Raw genomic sequence first — 18756 nt, forward strand, 5'->3', positions numbered from 1 at the left:
CAACCCCCTTTGGCTCCTTCTTCTGGTCTGTTTTTCTCAGTTTGGAGCTTCTGCAGAGCAAGGGCAACGTTTTGCAGTTTCCAGTGCTGTGCATCAGCACAGAGCTCTACTGTGGTGCAGACAGGGGAGTCAAAACCAAGCAGGCTCCAAATTCCCTGAGGCAGATGGACCCTTGGAGCTGCAGGTGCTCCCAAGCAGGCTGGGCCACTCCAGGCAGCCAAGCCCCTGGGCACGTAGTCACAAACTTCCCTCTGGGGTCACAAGACTCAGAAACTTTTTTGTTTCAAATGCAAACACGTTTTGACATAACCACTTGACTCTGGCGCTGGAGTTTCAAGGAAAAAGCCTGAGAGGCGTGAAAGAACCGCAGGCATCTCTCAGAACAGAACAACGACTGTTTTGCAACGCTCTCGGAAGGTGAAGAAACGCCTCGGGAGGGCCGAGGACCAGCCCTGCAGGAGCCAGGTGACCTGCCCAACGCTGCTCAAAGCCACAGCTGAGCCGGCGGGCTGCGACCCCCGCTGAGCGTCCCCTGGTCCCTGCTCTGTCCCCACCGTCCCTCCTCCCTGCTGCGCTGGGTTTCCCCGAGCTGCGGCTTCAGGACCGGCCTTTGCATTATCTGTAACAGGAGACAAGAAAAACCACCCGGGTGTCCCACACGGGAGGAAGTCACAGGGGCCAAATTTAGCCCTGCACGCTGCAGCCAGGGCGCCTCGGCTGCTTCTTCCCACTCCCAGTGCCGCCGAGGCCTCGGATGCTCAGCGGGGATCTGAGCCTGAGCAAAGAGGATTGACCAGAGCTGGGGGAAAATAAAAAATAAAGTGCTGTAAGCCTGTTCTCATCTCCCGAGTGCCAGGGAAGGCGAGGGGAGGTCGGGATTAAAACCCCCCCTCCTGTGACAGTGTTAAACCTGCCACACTCAGGTGTCAAAGAAATGCTGGGTGTCCCTCAGATGCCACCTGAGGCAGGGCACAGATGTCCCCTGCATCCTTTCCTGTCCTGGGAGCACCAGGGAGGTGCACGGAGCCGTCCCTGGGCCCCGTCCTGCTGCCTGTCAGGGACGTGCTTGATGTATGTAAACACATAATTAACGGTACGTATGTATTTAATTGCTCGTGGCTACGATTTGCATGCGTGTGCTGCGCCGAAGATGCCTCAGGTACGGGCGAATCCACTCAGCCGGACCGGTGGAGGTGTGCGGGGCTACGCAGGGTCACCGCATCGCCCGAGACCCCGCGGGCGGCAGGGCCGGGGGACACGGCCCGGCCCGGGGGAGGCTGCTGGGGCCCCGGGCTGCGGGACGGTGACGGGCCCGGCCCTCCTGGAGCCCGGCCAGGCGGGGTGCGAAGCAGGGCCGGCCCGGGGAGGCGGCAGCAGCCCTGGAGGGATGAGGGTGAGCCCGGGTGGGCTGAGGGCGAGCCCGACTGTGCCGAGGCGGTGGCGGCGCCGGGCGACCCCCGGGGCGACCTCGAGTTCACACCCCCCCCCCCCCCTCCGCCTCCGGCGCTGCCGCCCGCCCGCACCCGCGGGCGAAGCCGCCCCCCACCGCCCCCGCGGCTCCCTCCCTCCCTCCCGGCGCGGCAGGCGGGGGCGGCGGGCGGGCGGGGAGGGGAGAAGGGGCGGGCGGGCGGCTCGGCGGCCCCGGGGCCGGGCCGGGGCGGGCGGCGGCGGCGGCCCCGGACACCTCGGCCGCTCCTCCATCTTCTCTCGCCACAGCTCGGCTTCCCCAGCCCGGGACCGGCCCATTGCCAGCCCCGCGGGGGGGCGGCCGGCCCGCCGCGCCGCCCCGGCCCCGCCGCCCGCGCCGCCGCCCCGCCGCGCCGCCCCGGGCCCGCCGCCCGCCCCGCGGCGAGGGGAGCGGCGGGGGCGGCGCCGCGGCCGCCCGGGCCATCGCCGCCCCGCCGGGGCGCCGCGCCGCCGCCTCCCCCCTCTGGGCCGCAGTGGTGCAGCCCGAGGTTAGCGGAAGCGGCCGCTCGGCGCTGCCATGTTGAGCCGCCGCCGCCGCCGCCGCTTTGTTGTCGGCTCCATGTAGCTGCGGCCCGGGGGAGGGAGCGACGGGGGGACCGCCCGCCGCAGCCGCCGCCGCCGCCGCCCGGGGCCGCGCCGCCCCCGCCATGGAGGCCAACTGGACCGCGTTCCTCTTTCAGGTGAGGCCCCGCGGCGGCGGCGCTGCCCGCGCCCCCCCTCTCTCCCTCCCTCCCTCACGGCCGCGGCCCCGCCGGTCCCCGCCGGGCCGGGCTGTCACTCAGCGCGGCCGCCCGGCCCCCGCCCGCCCCCGGCCCGGCCCGGCCCGGCCCGACCCGGCCCGCCGGGCAGCGCCTCACCGGCCCCGCGGCTCCGCTTCTCCCTCCTTCCCTCCTGCACTTTCTCCCTCCGCCGCCGCCCCGCAGCGCGCTCCCTTCCCGCTTTCATTGCAAACCACCGATATTCATATTTATATTTTATTTTTATTTTCCCACCGTAAAACATGAGATCGCGCTTTTTGGGTTTTTTTGTTTGTATTTTTTTTTTATGTTTGCTTGTTTTTCTCTCTTCCCCCCCCCCCGCCCAAAAAGAAAAACAACAACAACAGAAAAAAAAAACCCCAACCAAAAAAAAAAAAAAAAAAAAAAAAAAGCAACCCCAAGCTTCCACCGGGCTCCAACAAAACCCCGATGGAACAAACGCCGTGTCTGGGAGAATAAATTAATCCCTCTTTAAACAGCCTGACTCAGGGCCGGCTGACGAGGGAGCTTGTTTTCTTTTAAAATAGGACGCGAGCGGGCCGGATTTCTGTAAAAACTGGCGAAATCCTAACGGGAATGGGGAGGAATAGGGACGGTGGAGCGTGCAACCCCTCCCTTTGCTAACTGAGTCACAATTTTCCCCCTTTCTGTCGGTGAAAGACTGACTTAAAAACACCGCTGTTTATGTAATTCCGAAGAAAATCCAATGTACCAGAAAAAAAACTAAAAAAAAAAAAATTCCTCGCCTGGCTTTTGTGAGGCTCGCGAGCCCTTTCACGCCAGATTGTTTTCTCCTGCTTTTTTTTGAGCTGGAAAGCATAAAATGTGTGATTGCAGCAGCGGGGGGGGGGGGGGGGGGGGAAAGCGCCCAGCACATCACCTTTCTCAAGGTAAAATAATCCTCTTTGCACATTCCCGGTCGCGGCCGCTCGCTTTCTCACTGTCCTCCTCGGAATTAAACCCGAACCCAACCCGTGACACGAGTTTGAAAACCTGAGTTGAATGAATAAATCCGCCAAGAGCGAGCACCATTCCTTTAGAGAGGAAAAATTCGTCCCTTGCAAGTACCAAGGGATGAGTCACTCGCTCGGGTTCTCTGCCTCCGAAAACACGCCGGGAATGTTCCGGGGAGCCGGTACCGGGAGCTGGGCTCTGGGTTTTCCGCCTTTTCGTGATGGATGCGGGTGATGCCATCGAGTTTGGCTGAGGTCTGGTGAATTATTTCTCACTCTAGTGGGCAGTTGTGATTCGCACGTAGGAAACTTCACGCTAAGAAGTTAATCTCCTTAGTTGAGGGCCATCTCCCTCCGAGCCGGGGCTGGTTTAGTGCCTTGCTGCCTCCCAGCTGAGTGTTTTCCAGGGGAAATTTTTCCTAGGCTGGCAGGACTGTATTGCAGCAGGCTGAGAAATGCCAAGTAATGCTTTCAAGTACGTGTCCAGCTCCTCGCTGTTCCTCCGTGTTTTTTTGAAGGTGCTGAGTTTTGAAGTAGTGATGTCACACGCTGATTTAGGAGTCGGCTTTGCTGCTTTTAATTAAGGAGTCAGCAGTTCACTTTCCGAACGTGCGACTCGGAAGCATCTTCATAAAACTGTGACGTGGAAATTTTCCTCTGATTTTTTTTTTTCCTCCCTAAATAATAAAGCTTTCAGAGCTCATGATAAATGCTGAATATTGTTTCTTGAGTGGTTTTGTTAAAGTCAGTGATGTGGGGTGTGAGCATGCCAATGCACCCAGCAGAAAGCAGCACTGAGGTAGTCCTGATGTGACTTTCGTTTTTCTTCTTCCCATTCCCACAGCAGCATGTCAGCCCTGATCCAGCTGATTAGTTAAAACTAGTTAAAAAGTGTGGATTTAAAAGCCTCTCCCTAGTGTCAGTTAAATAACAAATGGAAGTGGCTGAATATTCACACTCATTCTTCCTGGGGGGAGTGTTAAACCAAGTGTGTGTTCCAGCTGGGACAGGATTCCTAAGGGACAGCTTAATATGTGGAATATAAAGTTGTAATTTTTAGCCAAATGTTTTTAGAGGAGGGTTCAACGTTTTAATTTTAGTCCTGTAGCAGTGGGCTGTGCGACTGTAAATCGCTCCTTCCAAATAAAGTTGTTTGATTGTTTTTAGGTGGCATCTTGATGAATTGTATCCCTTTCTAAAGAACCAGTCATGCTACTGAATAAGCAGTTCTTGTTTGGATCTTCTTAGTCCCCAAAATGCATAGTTTGAAAACCACTTTTAGTATCTGCTTGGGAAGTGAAAGTTGTATCTGTTAATGTGAGGAGGACTCATCCATCAGATGGAGTGTTCAAGATATGACTCATGCTAATTTGTTGCTCTCACATTAAGGCTGGAGTACAAAAATATTTTAGCCTCTGGCATTGGAAGTTCACAATGCCACATCCTACACTCCGGGTCACGAATTGCAGGGTTTTTTTGTTTACTGCCCCCCCAGGAGAGAAGGAATTAGTGACAGAACTAGGGGATTTTGCACGAGAGCCTGTCCCAGGCCATCAAAATATCCCCAGATTGTTGACGTGACGTTAATGCTGGGTCAAGTAAAACCATGGTTGGAGCCTGGATAACTGCGCCTGCCAGAGGCGTGCAGCAGGTGCTGGCTTCCCTTCTCCAACAGGGAGTTAAAAAAAAATGCTGCCCGATCCTTTTTTAAAAGGCTTTAACGGCCCTTGGAAACTGAGGAACACGGCTCGTGGCAGAGGGGCTGCGAGGAGCACGGCACTGCTAATAACGCCGGCTCCCTGGGAACCAAGATAAGCAGACTTACATAAGCAGCAGCACCACAGCCTGTAGCTTTGTGGATATACATTGTCTTATGTCTGCTGTCTCCATCGGATCTGTAGGAATAAGTGCATCATTACCTTGAAGTGCTGACCATTCTTTGAGGCTTAAAAATATCCATAAACTGCCCAAGTTTGAACCTTGTCCAAAGGATTTGGGCTCTCCATTATCCGATCTGCTAGCTCTGCCTTTGAAATTGTATCTCTGGAACTATCATTAGGTGCTCTGCAGTGTCTTCTGGTGCAGTTTAACATTGTTTAACGCTGATTTGAAGTTGTAAAACATTTCAGGGTTTTTTTTAAGTTAAAATTGTGTTGAAGTGCACAACTTGCTCAGTATTGTGCTGTCAGTGTGTATCATGCAGACTCTATTTTCATGCAATGCAGAAGTGTCAAAACCTCTTTAAAAATGTGGAAAATAAATAGTTTAAAAATCCACAATTGTCACTGAAGTCAGGGAAAAGTTTAATGGAGCTGCTGGAGCTTGTGCCATGCCCTGATTTAGTAGCGTCGCCTCCAGGAGAGTTCTGGATCCAGCTCTTCGGCAATCGCTCCCTAAAATAAACCAGCCCCTTGGGCTGTTGTTTGAGGTGGCTGCTGTGGCCAGGCAGGTGTGGTAATATCCAGCCTACCTGTTGCATCCCGAGCTTCGGCACAGATGGATCTAAAATGCAGATACTGATGGACAGCCTGGCCTGGCTCCTAATGATTCCCACAAGTTTTGTCTCCTGTTAATGTTCGGAGTCCAGGCTTTCTCCTGTAAACTGTTTTCCTGTCAGATAGACTTGGAGTGTTCAGGAGCTTGTATTCCTTCCCACGTGGGTTGGTGTTGGTATCCACCCATGGCTTTTATCCAAAGATCACCAGCATCACGCTCCCAAAAAGTGAGATTGGAGTGATGCAGGGCTTGTGTGGGGCAGGAGCTGCCCTGCAGCAAGGGAGAGATGCTCTGGGGGGGGCCTGTAGTCCGTGCTGCAATCCAGACAGGCAAAGCATCCAGGGTACAACTAGGAAAAAGGCCCAAAGTGAGCTTCTAGAAATACTGGCTTGTCCAAAGGACGCGTTGAAATGGATTCCCAAGGGAAGAGCATTAGCCTGAGTGCACTTCCTAGCACTGTCATCCCCAACAGATGTAAAAGTAGATAGGTCGGGGTCGTGCACCAGCACAGTGTTTTATTCAGCTCTCGCAGCTTTGAGTCATGTTATTTTGTGAGGAAAGCCATAGGAAAGGAGTCCTGGAAGGCTGCAGTACTGATCTAATGGGAATGCAAGTTTCCCCAAACTCAGCTTCAGGCCTGGCACGCTGCGTTAATAACGAGCCTGATTTAAAACTGGTCTGATGAGACCAAGGCACATCTTGAATACAGATGCACTTAAACTGGCTTAAGGTGCTGGAGTGATTTATTTTAATGCTCCATTAGGCTGAATTGGTCTGTGTGGTTTCTAAACCACATTAAAATTGTATCTGCCAGGGTTTTGTCCCAGTCTGACTGGATGAGTTTTAATAACAGTGTTTCTGCCTTAGAATAACCACGCGTGGTGCAGCACAGCCCGTGGCAGGCAAGCTGCAGCTCAGCTGAGCGGTGCTGGCTGCAGGCCCCCCCTTCCCTTCCCTGTAGCTTCTGCCACTGATTCTGTAGTGCAAAGTTAGTTGGTATTGGCTGCTTTCAAACAGCTCTCAGGGTTTATTCCAAACACCCCCGAACCGTGTTCTCCAGCATCTCTAGACATCTCCCAGTGTGTATCGATCAGCTTCTCTTCCCAGCACAAAGTAGCTGCTGACAAAGAGAAAAAGGCCGTGCCGCTATTCTTGTTAGTTCCAGATGCAGAGAGCACAGTGGTCAGTGGATAAATGCATCAGGAACCTGCTAAATATAGAGATGTGGCTTTAGACAGCTCCCGATTCCAGTTGCTTTGGTTTCAGTGCTGGCACAGGGGTATGAACACACTGTTTAAATAAGACGCCTTATCACATCCTGGCTCTCTGTGGCTGCAGTTCAATTCACTAAGCTCGGCTTAAAGGTGAGGCATTATTTTGCAACTCCTGTCAGCACCTTCATCCTCTCCAGAGATAGTCCTGAGATGCCATCTGATACGATCATTAGCAAAATGAGTTATCTGTTATGTAAAGATGAAATGCTGTTACTAAAAGATCTGACAAGCACCTAGTCTTCCATGAAAAGTTGCCCTCCAGAAACTTAATAATTCTTAATAATTGTTGCGCTGTGTCCTACACTTACCACAGGACCTGCACAGCCAGGGCATTTACAGCGTGAGCGGTTTATCTTGTCCAAAACCAGTGTTATGTAACCTTCTCCTGTTGTTCCTTCCATGGCTTTTGGTCTAGAATGTGCTTCCCTGTCATTTGTAAATGTTCTCACCAGGCCAGAGTGAGCACCCATCCAGAGAATTTAAGTGTGAATGTTTGGTTTTAGGCACACGAAGCCTCCCATCACCAACAGCAGGCAGCACAGAACAGTTTGTTGCCTCTCCTGAGCTCTGCTGTTGAGCCGCCCGATCAGAAGCCGATTCTGCCCTTACCAATAACGCAGAAACCTCAGCCTGCACCAGAAACATTAAAGGATGCTATTGTTGGGATTAAAAAGGAAAAACCTAAAACCTCCTTTGTGTGCACTTACTGCAGCAAAGCTTTCAGGGACAGCTACCATTTGAGGCGTCACGAGTCCTGCCACACAGGGATAAAGTTAGTGTCACGGCCAAAGAAAACTCCCACCACAATGGTGCCCCTTATCTCGACCATCGCTGGTGACAACAGCCGGAGTTCACTGGTTTCGACTATCGCAGGCATCCTGTCCACAGTCACTACGTCTTCCTCTGCCACCAACCCCAGCAGCAGCGCCGGCGCCACGGCGATGGCAGTGACGCAGACAGTGAAGAAGCCCAGCAAGCCCGTGAAGAAGAACCATGCTTGTGAGATGTGTGGAAAGGCCTTCAGGGACGTCTACCACCTCAACCGGCACAAGCTGTCCCACTCCGATGAGAAACCCTTTGAATGTCCCATTTGCAATCAGCGCTTCAAGAGAAAGGATCGCATGACCTACCACGTGAGGTCTCACGAAGGTGGCATCACGAAACCCTACACCTGTGGTGTTTGTGGAAAAGGCTTCTCAAGGTACCATGTAGCAAATCCCAGGCATGCTCCACTGTTGGCTTTTCATGAGCAAGGAGAGGGTTAAGCTATCATAGTGAGTGGCTGGGAGAACCAAACCTCTGAGGAGATTGGTGAGGAGATGAGGAGCCTTGTCTGCCTTTAGGGTGAGGGAATCTCCATCTGAGCAAGGTCAGCAGTGGCCAGAAGTGGTCCCTTTTTTACGAGAGTTGTTTGAAATGGTTTCTTGACCTCATCCAGGTCCCGTAAGACATGTGTCTGTGTCACTGGGGATGTGCACAGAGCCCCTTTACCAGCCTTTGCCATGGTCTGTGTCCGAATGCAGCAGGGCAGGTAAACTGTCACCTGATCTTACGGCAGGGTGGAGAGCACTGACAGAGCACAGGGGGGCTTGCATTGCTGCCGGCTCTGTTTGTACCTGTGCTTGCAACAGAGAAAACTTCAACCTTTAGAGCTGTTGCGCTCTCACCTTTACACAAGGTGTGACCAAACGTGCCATTTTCAGGTGTGTGAGGAGAACAGAGTTAAGTTTTAAACTGCAGGTTGTTTTTAAGCTGTGAGGTGTTGCAGGTGAAGCTCGTGGTAGGTGAGGGGAAGGGATTTATCCTGGCTGTCAGAGGGATGGGGGCTGCAGGGAGCAACCAGCGCAGTGTCAGCACTGCTAACCAAGGTGTCCTGACTTTGTGTTTGTAACTGTGTGCACTTTTCTCCTGTTCCTCTCTTTCTTGCAGGCCTGATCATTTAAGCTGTCACGTTAAACATGTTCACTCAACAGAGAGACCCTTCAAATGCCAAGTAAGGGCTAAAATGGTTTATTAAGAACAATACCTTATTGTGTCAGTACAGCTCAGGTGAATCTTTCCAGAACCATATTTGCTCCTGGACTTTTGAAAAGCAAGTTTAGGAATAAAGCCACATCCTCTACCTCACCACAGCGCTGGAGTTACGGTGGAACTTTAGAAAGATGCTGTGGCTGCTTTTTTAGGAAGATTAGAGGGTTTTTGTTTTCTTGGAGAACAGCGTAGTTGCTCTGTTTTACCATATGCTTAACTTAGTAGTAGGATTGTAGCAGCATCCTCAGCTCAGTGCTCATTTCTGGGGTAGTGTGTGCAGTGTGTTTCTCAGCATGTTCAAATCAAATCTCTTTCTCAGCACATCTATTTAAAATGGGTGGGAATGGTTGATTCTGGATCTGTTATTTTGCTGGAAGGGGAAAGCAAGTTGTCATAAGTTGATGACTGAGTCTAGGAAAAATAATTTGATTGCCCTTGAACAATTAACTGTTTTGCTTGGAATATCCATGCTTATTCCAACCTGTGTTTTAGTGACTCATCTTATTAAATAAAAGCCTTGGGTAAAAAGAATAGCGTTAGGAAAAGGTTTTGTTTCCTTGTTCTGGATGGGAACAGAAGTACTTGAGCAGTGTAAGGTACCAAGTTCATATTTGTACAGTAAAATTATATTAGAAACCAACTTTGCCTGTTGTAGGCATTTTTTATAAGCTCCCTCTTGCATTGGTGGGTAAGGCAACCCGCTGTTTTTAGAAAGTTCAAATAGTACAGAGTATGATTTTTGTCCTGATTGCCTCAGAAATGAGTTCCATTCTCAGTCTCTGCTGAGCAGTTTGATTTTGGTTTCTCTATAAATAAAATACGGGTAAAACTTAATGTTGTCAATGCACTTAGGATACCGTTAGGACCTGCAAGGTAACGTGGGCTCCCAGTGGGCCTGTAGGTGATGCTGTACTGCTCTGTCTGCACCTCAAGTGTAACTGTTGTCCTTCATCTAGACGTGCACTGCTGCCTTTGCCACCAAAGACAGACTGCGGACACACATGGTGCGCCATGAAGGAAAGGTATCGTGTAATATCTGTGGTAAACTTCTGAGTGCAGCATATATCACCAGCCACTTAAAGACACACGGGCAGAGCCAAAGTATCAACTGTAATACCTGTAAACAAGGCATCAATAAAAGTAGGTGAACGTTTTACAAACATTTCTAATAACAGTGTGTTTGCGAAGGGAATTGCCTTTGATGACATTAAAATTCAGCTATGTGTCTGTCAGTTTGGGTGGTCACACCTCTTAAAAGTAGATATTTAGTAACAGAATCTGCTTCAGCTCAAGAATTGGCATGTGTGGAGTTGGTTTGCTGCTACACTGTGCTCTTATCCCTTAGGAATGCCCTGCAGTTCATGACAGTGACCAATCTCTTGAAGAAAAGAGTTCCAAAATTTTCTCACCTTTTAAGTTTAGTACTACCTCCTGAACTGTGCAGGCCTAAAAGTCCAACAGATAGTTTGGTGATTTTAGACTATTTAAGAACTGCTAAGACCTGCCAGGTTTCAGGTCTGAAGCCTCATCTAAAGCTCATCAAAATCAGGAGAAAGATTTCTCTTCTTTCTCTGGGTTTTGACCCTGGGGCTCAGTGTTTCCTCCCTCAAGCTGTAGCTGACAGGAAAAGGATTTAAATCCAGCCCTGATATGTTTTAGGCATCGATGGCATCTGACTGGTGGTGTGCAGGAGGTCAGATGAGATGTTTGTAATAGCTCCTTCTAGCCTTAAACTCTGTGGAAGTGCTGCGGTCTGGGCCTGGGAGTGCCTAGCAAGCAAATGAAGACTTGACTTTCAAATTTTCCCTATTAAAATACCTGTAACTTAAGTTAACCCACATGGTTAGTAATATAAAACGGGTTTTCAGAGGAATCAAGAGGCAGAAGTAAGGAATGTCTTTGGAAACTGTGTCCTTAAAGCCTTTTAAACTGTATTAATTTACAACATCTTTGCAGTTCCTGTTACTCCTGGATAATCTGAAGGTACTGGGAATGTCTGAAATGCCTGATTGTTGAGCTTAGTAAGAAATTTGGATGTGAAGTATTTTTCAAGGTATAAGGTTACAACTCTGGCTTCCCAAGCCAGTTTGGTGGTGCTAAGCCAGTTCACATGAGGCATTTAGAGCAGTTGTTAGACGTGGAAATGATGAGCTGTGCTGTGGCCAGAGAGTAGTGACAGGCTGTTCTGTGATGTAAAGGTAAACTGAAATTTTTAAGTCATACTTGCAATAAGAAGTAAAAAGGCTTTTCTATTTTTCATTTTTAAGCTGGAGCTAAAGTTTAGAGAAAGTAGAATCAGCTTGAGTTCTAGAGGACTCATTGGAGTTTTTAACTTCATTCTTCCTAAATACAAATACATTTTTGGCAGTTAAAGTAGATGTTCTTGACTTACATTTGGGTTTTTAGCTCTTGGAAAAGTAGTTTTATAAAGCACAGAATTAATGATATTGTTTTAAACACCTCTGTGGTTTCGTTCTTGGAATCCTGTGAGATTCCACATGCTCTTTGTAGAAGTTGCCTTTGTTATCTCAGCAGAAAGCAGAGTAACTTTTCAAGGTGAATTTGTGTTCTTACTTGATTGGCATAGCATGCATGAGTGAAGAGACCAGCAACCAGAAACAGCAACAGCAGCAGCAGCAACAGCAACAACAACAGCAGCAGCAGCAGCAGCAGCAGCAGCAACAACAACAACAGCAACAACAGCAGCAGCAGCAGCAACAGCAGCAGCAGCAGCAACACGTAACAAGTTGGCCTGGAAAGCAGGTAGAGACCCTGAGATTGTGGGAAGAGGCCGTCAAAGCGAGGAAGAAAGGTAAAACAAACCAATATTGACGCATTTGGGTTTGTGAGGTAGTGGAGTTTACAGTCATTTGGGGAGTTTAAGGTGTCAGGAGGGATGTCTTACATGACAGTTTCATTCTTAGAAGTCACAGCTAAGAAAGAACAGGAGGAAACAGGCCCCAGATCAGGCTGTTAAATGACTTGCTCATGACTTGCTCCCCTGGTCTCTGTGCTTGCCTGTGTCCTTGGAGCCATCAGTTACAGAGGGGAGCTTGTGTCTGCTCCAGGGCAGGAGTGTGGGCTTTGACTTGCATGTGGCTTTTAGCTGTCTTGGTGCATATTTGCCCTTGTTCACTTGTGTGCACACACATACACACACCCCCTGTCCTTGCATCAGCACCAGTGTGCACCTGTGTGCTTTCTGTGTCCTGTTCATCTTCTCTCTCCCAATTTATTCCATCTGCTCTATCATCATGTAACTGTATAGTTTTCTAGACTTCAGATAAGTTTCTTTCTCTGTTGCTTTTTTTTTATTACAAAATGAGCTAATCGGTGATCCTTTTCTCATCAGTGCTGGCTCACTGCTCACCTCTACCTGTGCTGCTGTAATTGAAGTGGAATTGCTGTTGTTGGTCATTGTGTCAGTTTGTAGAGAACAGATTGCTTCCGTTCAGTGGTTTTAGGATATAGTAGTTTAAACTCTTCTGTTTCTGCTGCTTATTTGTTTCACAACAGTTTGATTACTAATGCCCATCATGTGACTTCATGGATTACATGTTTTAGAAGTTCTTAGTGACCACTGCTTATTGTTTTTCACTGGCTGTTTTTAGGAATGTTTTTGACTCACCTTATTTTTTTCTCTTCTCCTAACCTTCCTTTCAGTTTCTTCAATCTGTTTTTGTTTTCTAGGATCTTGTTTGTGTTTTAGGCTGCTTGCTTCCTTTCCCCTTGTTATGCCAGTAATTGAATTCTGTGATCAGACAGTACAGAAACAGCTTATTCATGTTAAAATGTAGTGATAACAGAAACATTACATATCATCAGGCCACTAAATAGATAAAGGAAATGGTGTCAGATTTAGGAAATCACTGAGAATTTTTTTCTGCTTGTTCTTCCCTGTGTCTTGTTTCCTTTTCCTTTCTTATTGAGAATGTTGAGTATGCTTTAACTTAATAGTGTTTTGGGGCAGGATGGGGAGTGAGGGAGGTGGGTGGGTAGCAGTGGTGTCAGACTGGTGCTTTTAGCTTAACTGAATTGGGGAAGGAGCATGGGTGGGATGTGTCTTTGAGTGTGACTATGCTTGAAGGTGAAGTTAGACCAGTCAGTGCCATGCCTGAGCTGCTCTTTCCATGCTGGTTCTCCTGTGCTAGTTCCACTTGTGGTGGCTTTACAACACTAGATGGGATTTTTTTTAGTCTAGTACAATTTATTTTCACAATTTTTATTTTTTTTTTTTTTTACTCTTTCCCTTCCTCTCCATCCCTCCTAGCTATGGACTTTGAAGAACCAACAGTAACCCTTGAATGGGGCTAATGTTGCTTTCAAAGTTACATTTGCATTGCCCCAGTGGCAAAGTGGACTCTTTGCTCCTGGCTTACCTCTGACACGTGGGTGTAACTGAGCTTGGGGTCCTGCCCTGCAATTGTGGAATCAGACACGGCTTAGTAACGTTGTTGTAGAGCGTATTTTCCCCGGTTTCTTTAGCAGCCAGCCCTGCCCTGTTCCCTGTTTCCGGAGCCTCCCGGTGTGGGTAGCCGGCAGGTGGTGCTGATGGATGTGGAGTGATTCCCGTCCCCCCCGCGTCCCCCCGGCCGGCCCCGCTCCCCAGCCCCGGCCTCCTGGGTCTCCCTTGCTCTGCACTTCAGTCCTGCTTGCTGCAAACCCACCCCAAAACCCCCCAAACCAACATGGTGTGGAGCTGTAGCTTATGTGAAAGCTGAGGAGCTGATGGGGGTTGAGGGATGTGCTGCTGGGGTAGCCTTGAAGTAGAGGTACTGTGAGCAGTGGAGCAGTTTAGTAGCAATAATTAAGACTGAAATAAGCAGGTAAATATTGAAACGAGCTTTGCTTATCAGTCCCTAATAATGACTTTTTAAAACCTTCACAGAATGTCAGTTCACCTTTGAGAAGGCTATAGAGTACGTACCATTCGGTATGTACACTCTCTCCTCTATTTCTACTGTTCCTCTTGGGAGGATTTTTTTGATTGTACAATACTGTTTTTATGAACATGGAAACCCTCTTGCTAAGACAACCTCACTTGACTTCTCAGGAAAAAATACTGAATTGAAATGACCTGCATGAGAGTTTGTATTTCCTGTAGGCTATAGAATGTTAACAGTTTTAACTTACTAATAATACCTAAAGAAAATTATTCCAGAATTTGTACCTGTTCTTGTTTGGTTTTTGGGTTTTTTGTTTTGTTTTGTTTTGTTTAAATCTTGTCCATGGTTTTTTTATGTGTTAAAAACTTTTTGTCTTTTTTATGTCTCATTTTTAGAAGCTGCTAACTTGTGCCAAACCTCCACTGCTGCTACTACGCCTGTGACTCTTACTACTCCATTCAATATAACGTCCTCTGTGGCTTCTGGGACTATCACAAACCCAGTCACAGTGGCAGCTGCAATGAGCATGAGAAGTCCAGTAAATGTATCAAGTGCAGTTAATATATCCAGTCCGATGAACTTAGGGCATCCTGTAACTATAACCAGTCCTCTGTCCATGACCTCTCCATTAACGCTCACCACCCCGGTGAACCTGCCCACCCCGGTAACCGCTCCAGTGAACATAGCGCACCCCGTCACCATCACGTCCCCCATGAACCTGCCCACCCCCATGACGCTGGCTGGTCCCCTCAACATAGCCATGAGACCAGTGGAGAGCATGCCTTTCCTGCCCCAGGCCTTGCCCACCTCTCCTCCCTGGTAAACAAGTTCTAAACAGTATTAAAAAGGATTAAAATGGAATCCTTACCAGCAGTTCTTTTTTGGGTTTTGTTTGGTTGGGGTTTTTTTTTTTTTTTTTTTGTTTTGTTTTGTTTTGTTCTGTTGGGTTTTTTGTTTTGTTTTGTTTTAGTTAATAATAAATTCAGACTAAGACACTGGGGCAACACCATCAGAGACCACAATAGCATCTTCCCCTTGATTTGGCTCACATGGTTCAGGCTTGAGTTTCACTGGAGCACTTCATTTAAATTAAGTTTTACCTTGTAGCTGACTGATGCTGAATTAGAACAGATACTTATTTGCCAGAGTTTAAAAAAAAAAAAAAAAGAAAAAAAAAAGAAAAAAAAGGTAATTAAAAAAAACAGTTTTATGTTTTATCCCCTCAAATTATAACTTAGAAAATTATTTTAATCTGAACACTAGCAAAGACCCCTCTGTATCTGTGACAGGGTGGATGGCTCATTTTAACCTGCCAGGCAAGTCCACTGTTTCTGAGCTAGTGTAGAACCTTTGTCTGTGTTGATGTTTTGTTTTTTTTTATTTTTTTTAATGAGTAAATGCATTACAATGTTGTCATTAAAAAAAAAAATGCATTTTTGGAGAAAATATGCATTTTACCTTTGGGAATATGGTAATTTCAGGCAGCATTCCCTATGGGAAAGGTGATACCAGCTCTGATATGCAAAGCATATGATAACTTATCATTCTAACTTCAACATATAATAGGGATTGTGACCTGATATTTGGAGATGTAAATATTACCCAACATATTACCCTAAGGGAATAGAGCATTGTAGTCAACATTTTTTTAAAAAAAACCGTTATTGTTTGGTGAGAAACAGCCATGGCTGACAGAAGAGGAGTCGAAATGTATGTAAACATGGTCTCTGAACAGTCAGACCCCCATGGGACTCTTATCTAGGAGCAAAAGGAGTGCTTGGAAACTTAAGGAAAATTGCTTTAAGCTGGAAGATTCTGGAGGCCCTGGGTGTGATTTTTATGCCCTCTGCCTCCCAATCAGAGCCTGCTGGTGTTTCAGCAGGGGACAGACGTGTTAGTTGTTCACTAGAAGTTTTGTCTTATATTAAATTGTATACAGTTTTTATTCTAACCACTAACTAGGTAGGATGCCCCTCCAGGACAAGCAGAGAACGTCTTTTAATTTCTCCCCTATTTCTTAATCAAGTGTTGTGCAAATCTGTTCAACTTTGTAAATATTTGCAAACATCATCATTTTTACGTTATTCTTCTATTGTGTTAACACATTTCTATCAATTTGTGGGAGTTCTGGGGTGCTGAGCTGTCCAGCCCAGAACTGCTCATAAATGGTCACACATGTTTAAGCTACATGTGCTTTTTTTTCTTAACCTGTTTATCTGTACATAAAGTAGAAAGCAAAGTCTAGGGAAACAGATATACTTTTTAGACTATCATGTCACATATTCACATTTTTAAAACTTTGTTTAAAAAAAACAAACCACCCTAAACCCAAGACTCTACATTAAATAAAAAAAAAAAAAAAGAGGAAAAAAAAAAAAAGAAATTACAGTTGAGATGTTTTTATCTTTATGAAGTTGAGAGCTCTGGAGATTAGCGTGTGCATTTTCACAGAGTGCTAGCAGGACTGACCAGTCACACTGGACTGCTTCCGTTCCTCCCCGGCCGTGTCCGTGCGAGCAGTGATTGCCAGGCTGCTGGCTCAGGTGACAGGTATCTGTATCCTTACGTGAAACTGTTCTAGGGGCTTGGACTACATAGTAAAACAAAAACAAACAAAAAAAAAATAATAGAGCTTAGTGTAAAATAATTTTATAAATGATCTTTTGTACTTTAGGACATCAAATTGTACAACTTTTGTATATATAAAAGCTTAGGAACTTTCTGTTTAGCAGAAAGGAAACACATTCCTACACTTTTAATGTATATGTTTGTTATAATGTCCATGTAAACATATGCCCTATGTTTGTGCCTTTTAATTAGTTTGTCTCAATAAACAAAAATGTAGAGAAGAATATGTAGCTATGACTTTGTTACCACTGTTCTCACTCCAGGTGTGTAGAGGTCTTTGTTTTGGCCCTGTGTAGAGCCCGGCGTGCATGGCCGGCCCGCCAGCGCATGTCCCCAGCCCCGCTCCCCCGGCCCCGCTGCCACCACCACCACACCGTCCTGCATGTTGGGACCTGTAGTTCCCCAGCCATCTCTGTCACCCCTGGCCACCACACCACCTCGCACCAGTTTCCCAAAGTAGGTATAGCCTTCTGGGTCCGGGTAACCACAGTGATGACCCTTAGATGAAATTTGGGTATCCCTGAGCTTACAAAAAAAAAAAAGAGAAAAGCATTAAAAGCCAGTATGAAAATGTGTACTAGAAGTGGTTATCTATGAATTACTTACAATAAACAGGTGTGAGACTTAATTGTATGTTGTCAATTACTGCAGTATTGACAGTGGGTCCCTTGTACAGCCAGCTGTTATTTTTATCCCAGCAGTGTAGCAGTAGAATAAACACCGGCAAGGAAATTTTTCACCGTGACAGAGGCTTCCCAAACCACTAACCACGGTGCTCTTAGCGTGGCGTAGGAAAAGGGCTGTTTCCTTTTTATTTTATGTTGGTTCTGCTCGACTGTACCTGGTTTATGTCCACAAAGCTGCATTAGCTAATTGTCGACCTGTTTCATTTGTACTTGGGTAAACATTTGCTTTGTACCGTGTATTAATGGGTCCGAGGTGTGCTCCTCCTCTGTCTCAGTGCGGACATTGACTTCGCTCTGTAACGCCATCCTTCCAAATACATTAAGCTGTTTTTCTGACAAACAAAAGCTACCTGGTCAAGTGGTTTATACGACGTGCATGCTCCCTGCTAATCGATGTCCGTGCCGGTGCCGGCGCGGCCGGGGATCCGCTGGCACCTCGCAGCGCCGCCAAGTTAAGGCTCTAAGAAAATGGTGGATGTGAAGAACAGATGCTCCTGTTACACCGAGTTAGTTTCTATGCAGCTGATGCGCTTAGCCTAGTTTATTTCATGGAAACTTTTAAGCTGGATCAAATCCAACATCCAGGGAAGCCTATTGCTGCCGCTGGTTCGAGTGGGGTTTATATCGAGCCCATTCAGGTCTCCGATTGCAAGGAGTTCAATAGGGGGTTTATTTTTTTTCCTTCTGAAGTTTCCGTAAGCATTCAGCGTGAGGTGAATGGCTTAGCACCGGCTGAGAGTTTGAAAGTTGAATTTTGCCTTGGAAGGATATGTGCCGTGGAAAGTCAGAGCAGTCAGATGGAGGGCACGGGAAGGCGTCCTCCGGGCAAGGAGAGCCGCGGGGAAGCGGCCACGAGGACGTAAGTATTCCAGCACAGCCACCCATGCTGCCAGAAATGGTGCACATGGTATAAAGGGGCAGTTCTTCTCTTTATTTGGAACACCCCAGCACTTCCAGAGAGTATTTGAGGTGAAGGGAAATTTGGGATTCAACCTTTTTTCAAAGAGTTACACCTGAGTATTGTAAATTGGGCAGGTTCTGTTCAGTCAAGATGGATCAGAGAGAAACACGTTTTAGTCTCAGTATACGAGTTTAATTCTATTAGCCCTTGTTCACAAATAAAACATTTTTTTTCCCCTCTTACAACAATTTTTTTCCTTAGAGAGGCAGAAGAAAGAAGTATTTAATGTGTTTGCATTTGTCCACAAGAGGTTTAAAGACAACCACCCAGACCCCAGTAAGCTGTTGAGCTGCAGCAATCCCAGGTTACATAAAGGGGCCGGGGCTGCCGAGGATTAGCCGGGGCATTCTGGGTGCTGATAAGCCTCCAAGTTCTGCTCGCTCTTCCCTCACTTTTATTTTACAAACAGCCACTCTGAGCTGTATCCTGAAAACTGCCTGGGGTTCATTTTCAAGGCTGTCGGGGTTAGATTCCCACCAAAGAGAGAAAATTGGAATTTAAAGGACCCTCAGGTTTTTAAAGCATCGAGCAGTGTGGTAGTTTTTATCTCAAGGTCCCTGTACAGGAGGTGAGTTTTTGAGAAATGAACGACAGTTTCTCACTGCTGGGCCCTTCC

At 47.5% G+C, this 18756-nt stretch overlaps 1 protein-coding gene across 2 annotated transcripts; it reads left to right on the top strand.

Moving 5' to 3' along the window:
• Positions 1-1925: 1925 nt before the first annotated feature.
• On the top strand, positions 1926-17121 carry VEZF1 (vascular endothelial zinc finger 1). 2 transcript variants are annotated; one of them, XM_039562796.1, is made up of 7 exons: positions 1927-2147; positions 7452-8149; positions 8878-8941; positions 9936-10119; positions 11567-11791; positions 13868-13912; positions 14261-17121. In XM_039562796.1, exons 1-7 carry the CDS (start codon positions 2115-2117, stop codon positions 14686-14688), a joined length of 1677 nt encoding a protein of 558 aa, XP_039418730.1. In that variant the 5' UTR covers positions 1927-2114; the 3' UTR covers positions 14689-17121. The 2 variants fall into 2 exon arrangements, with proteins under 2 accessions (XP_039418731.1, XP_039418730.1); XM_039562797.1 differs by lacking the exon at positions 13868-13912 and having other exon boundaries at positions 1926-2147.
• Positions 17122-18756: the final 1635 nt, after the last annotated feature.

The sequence above is a fragment of the Corvus cornix genome, chromosome 19 (assembly GCF_000738735.6).
Source record: "Corvus cornix cornix isolate S_Up_H32 chromosome 19, ASM73873v5, whole genome shotgun sequence".
Taxonomy (NCBI): domain Eukaryota; kingdom Metazoa; phylum Chordata; class Aves; order Passeriformes; family Corvidae; genus Corvus; species Corvus cornix.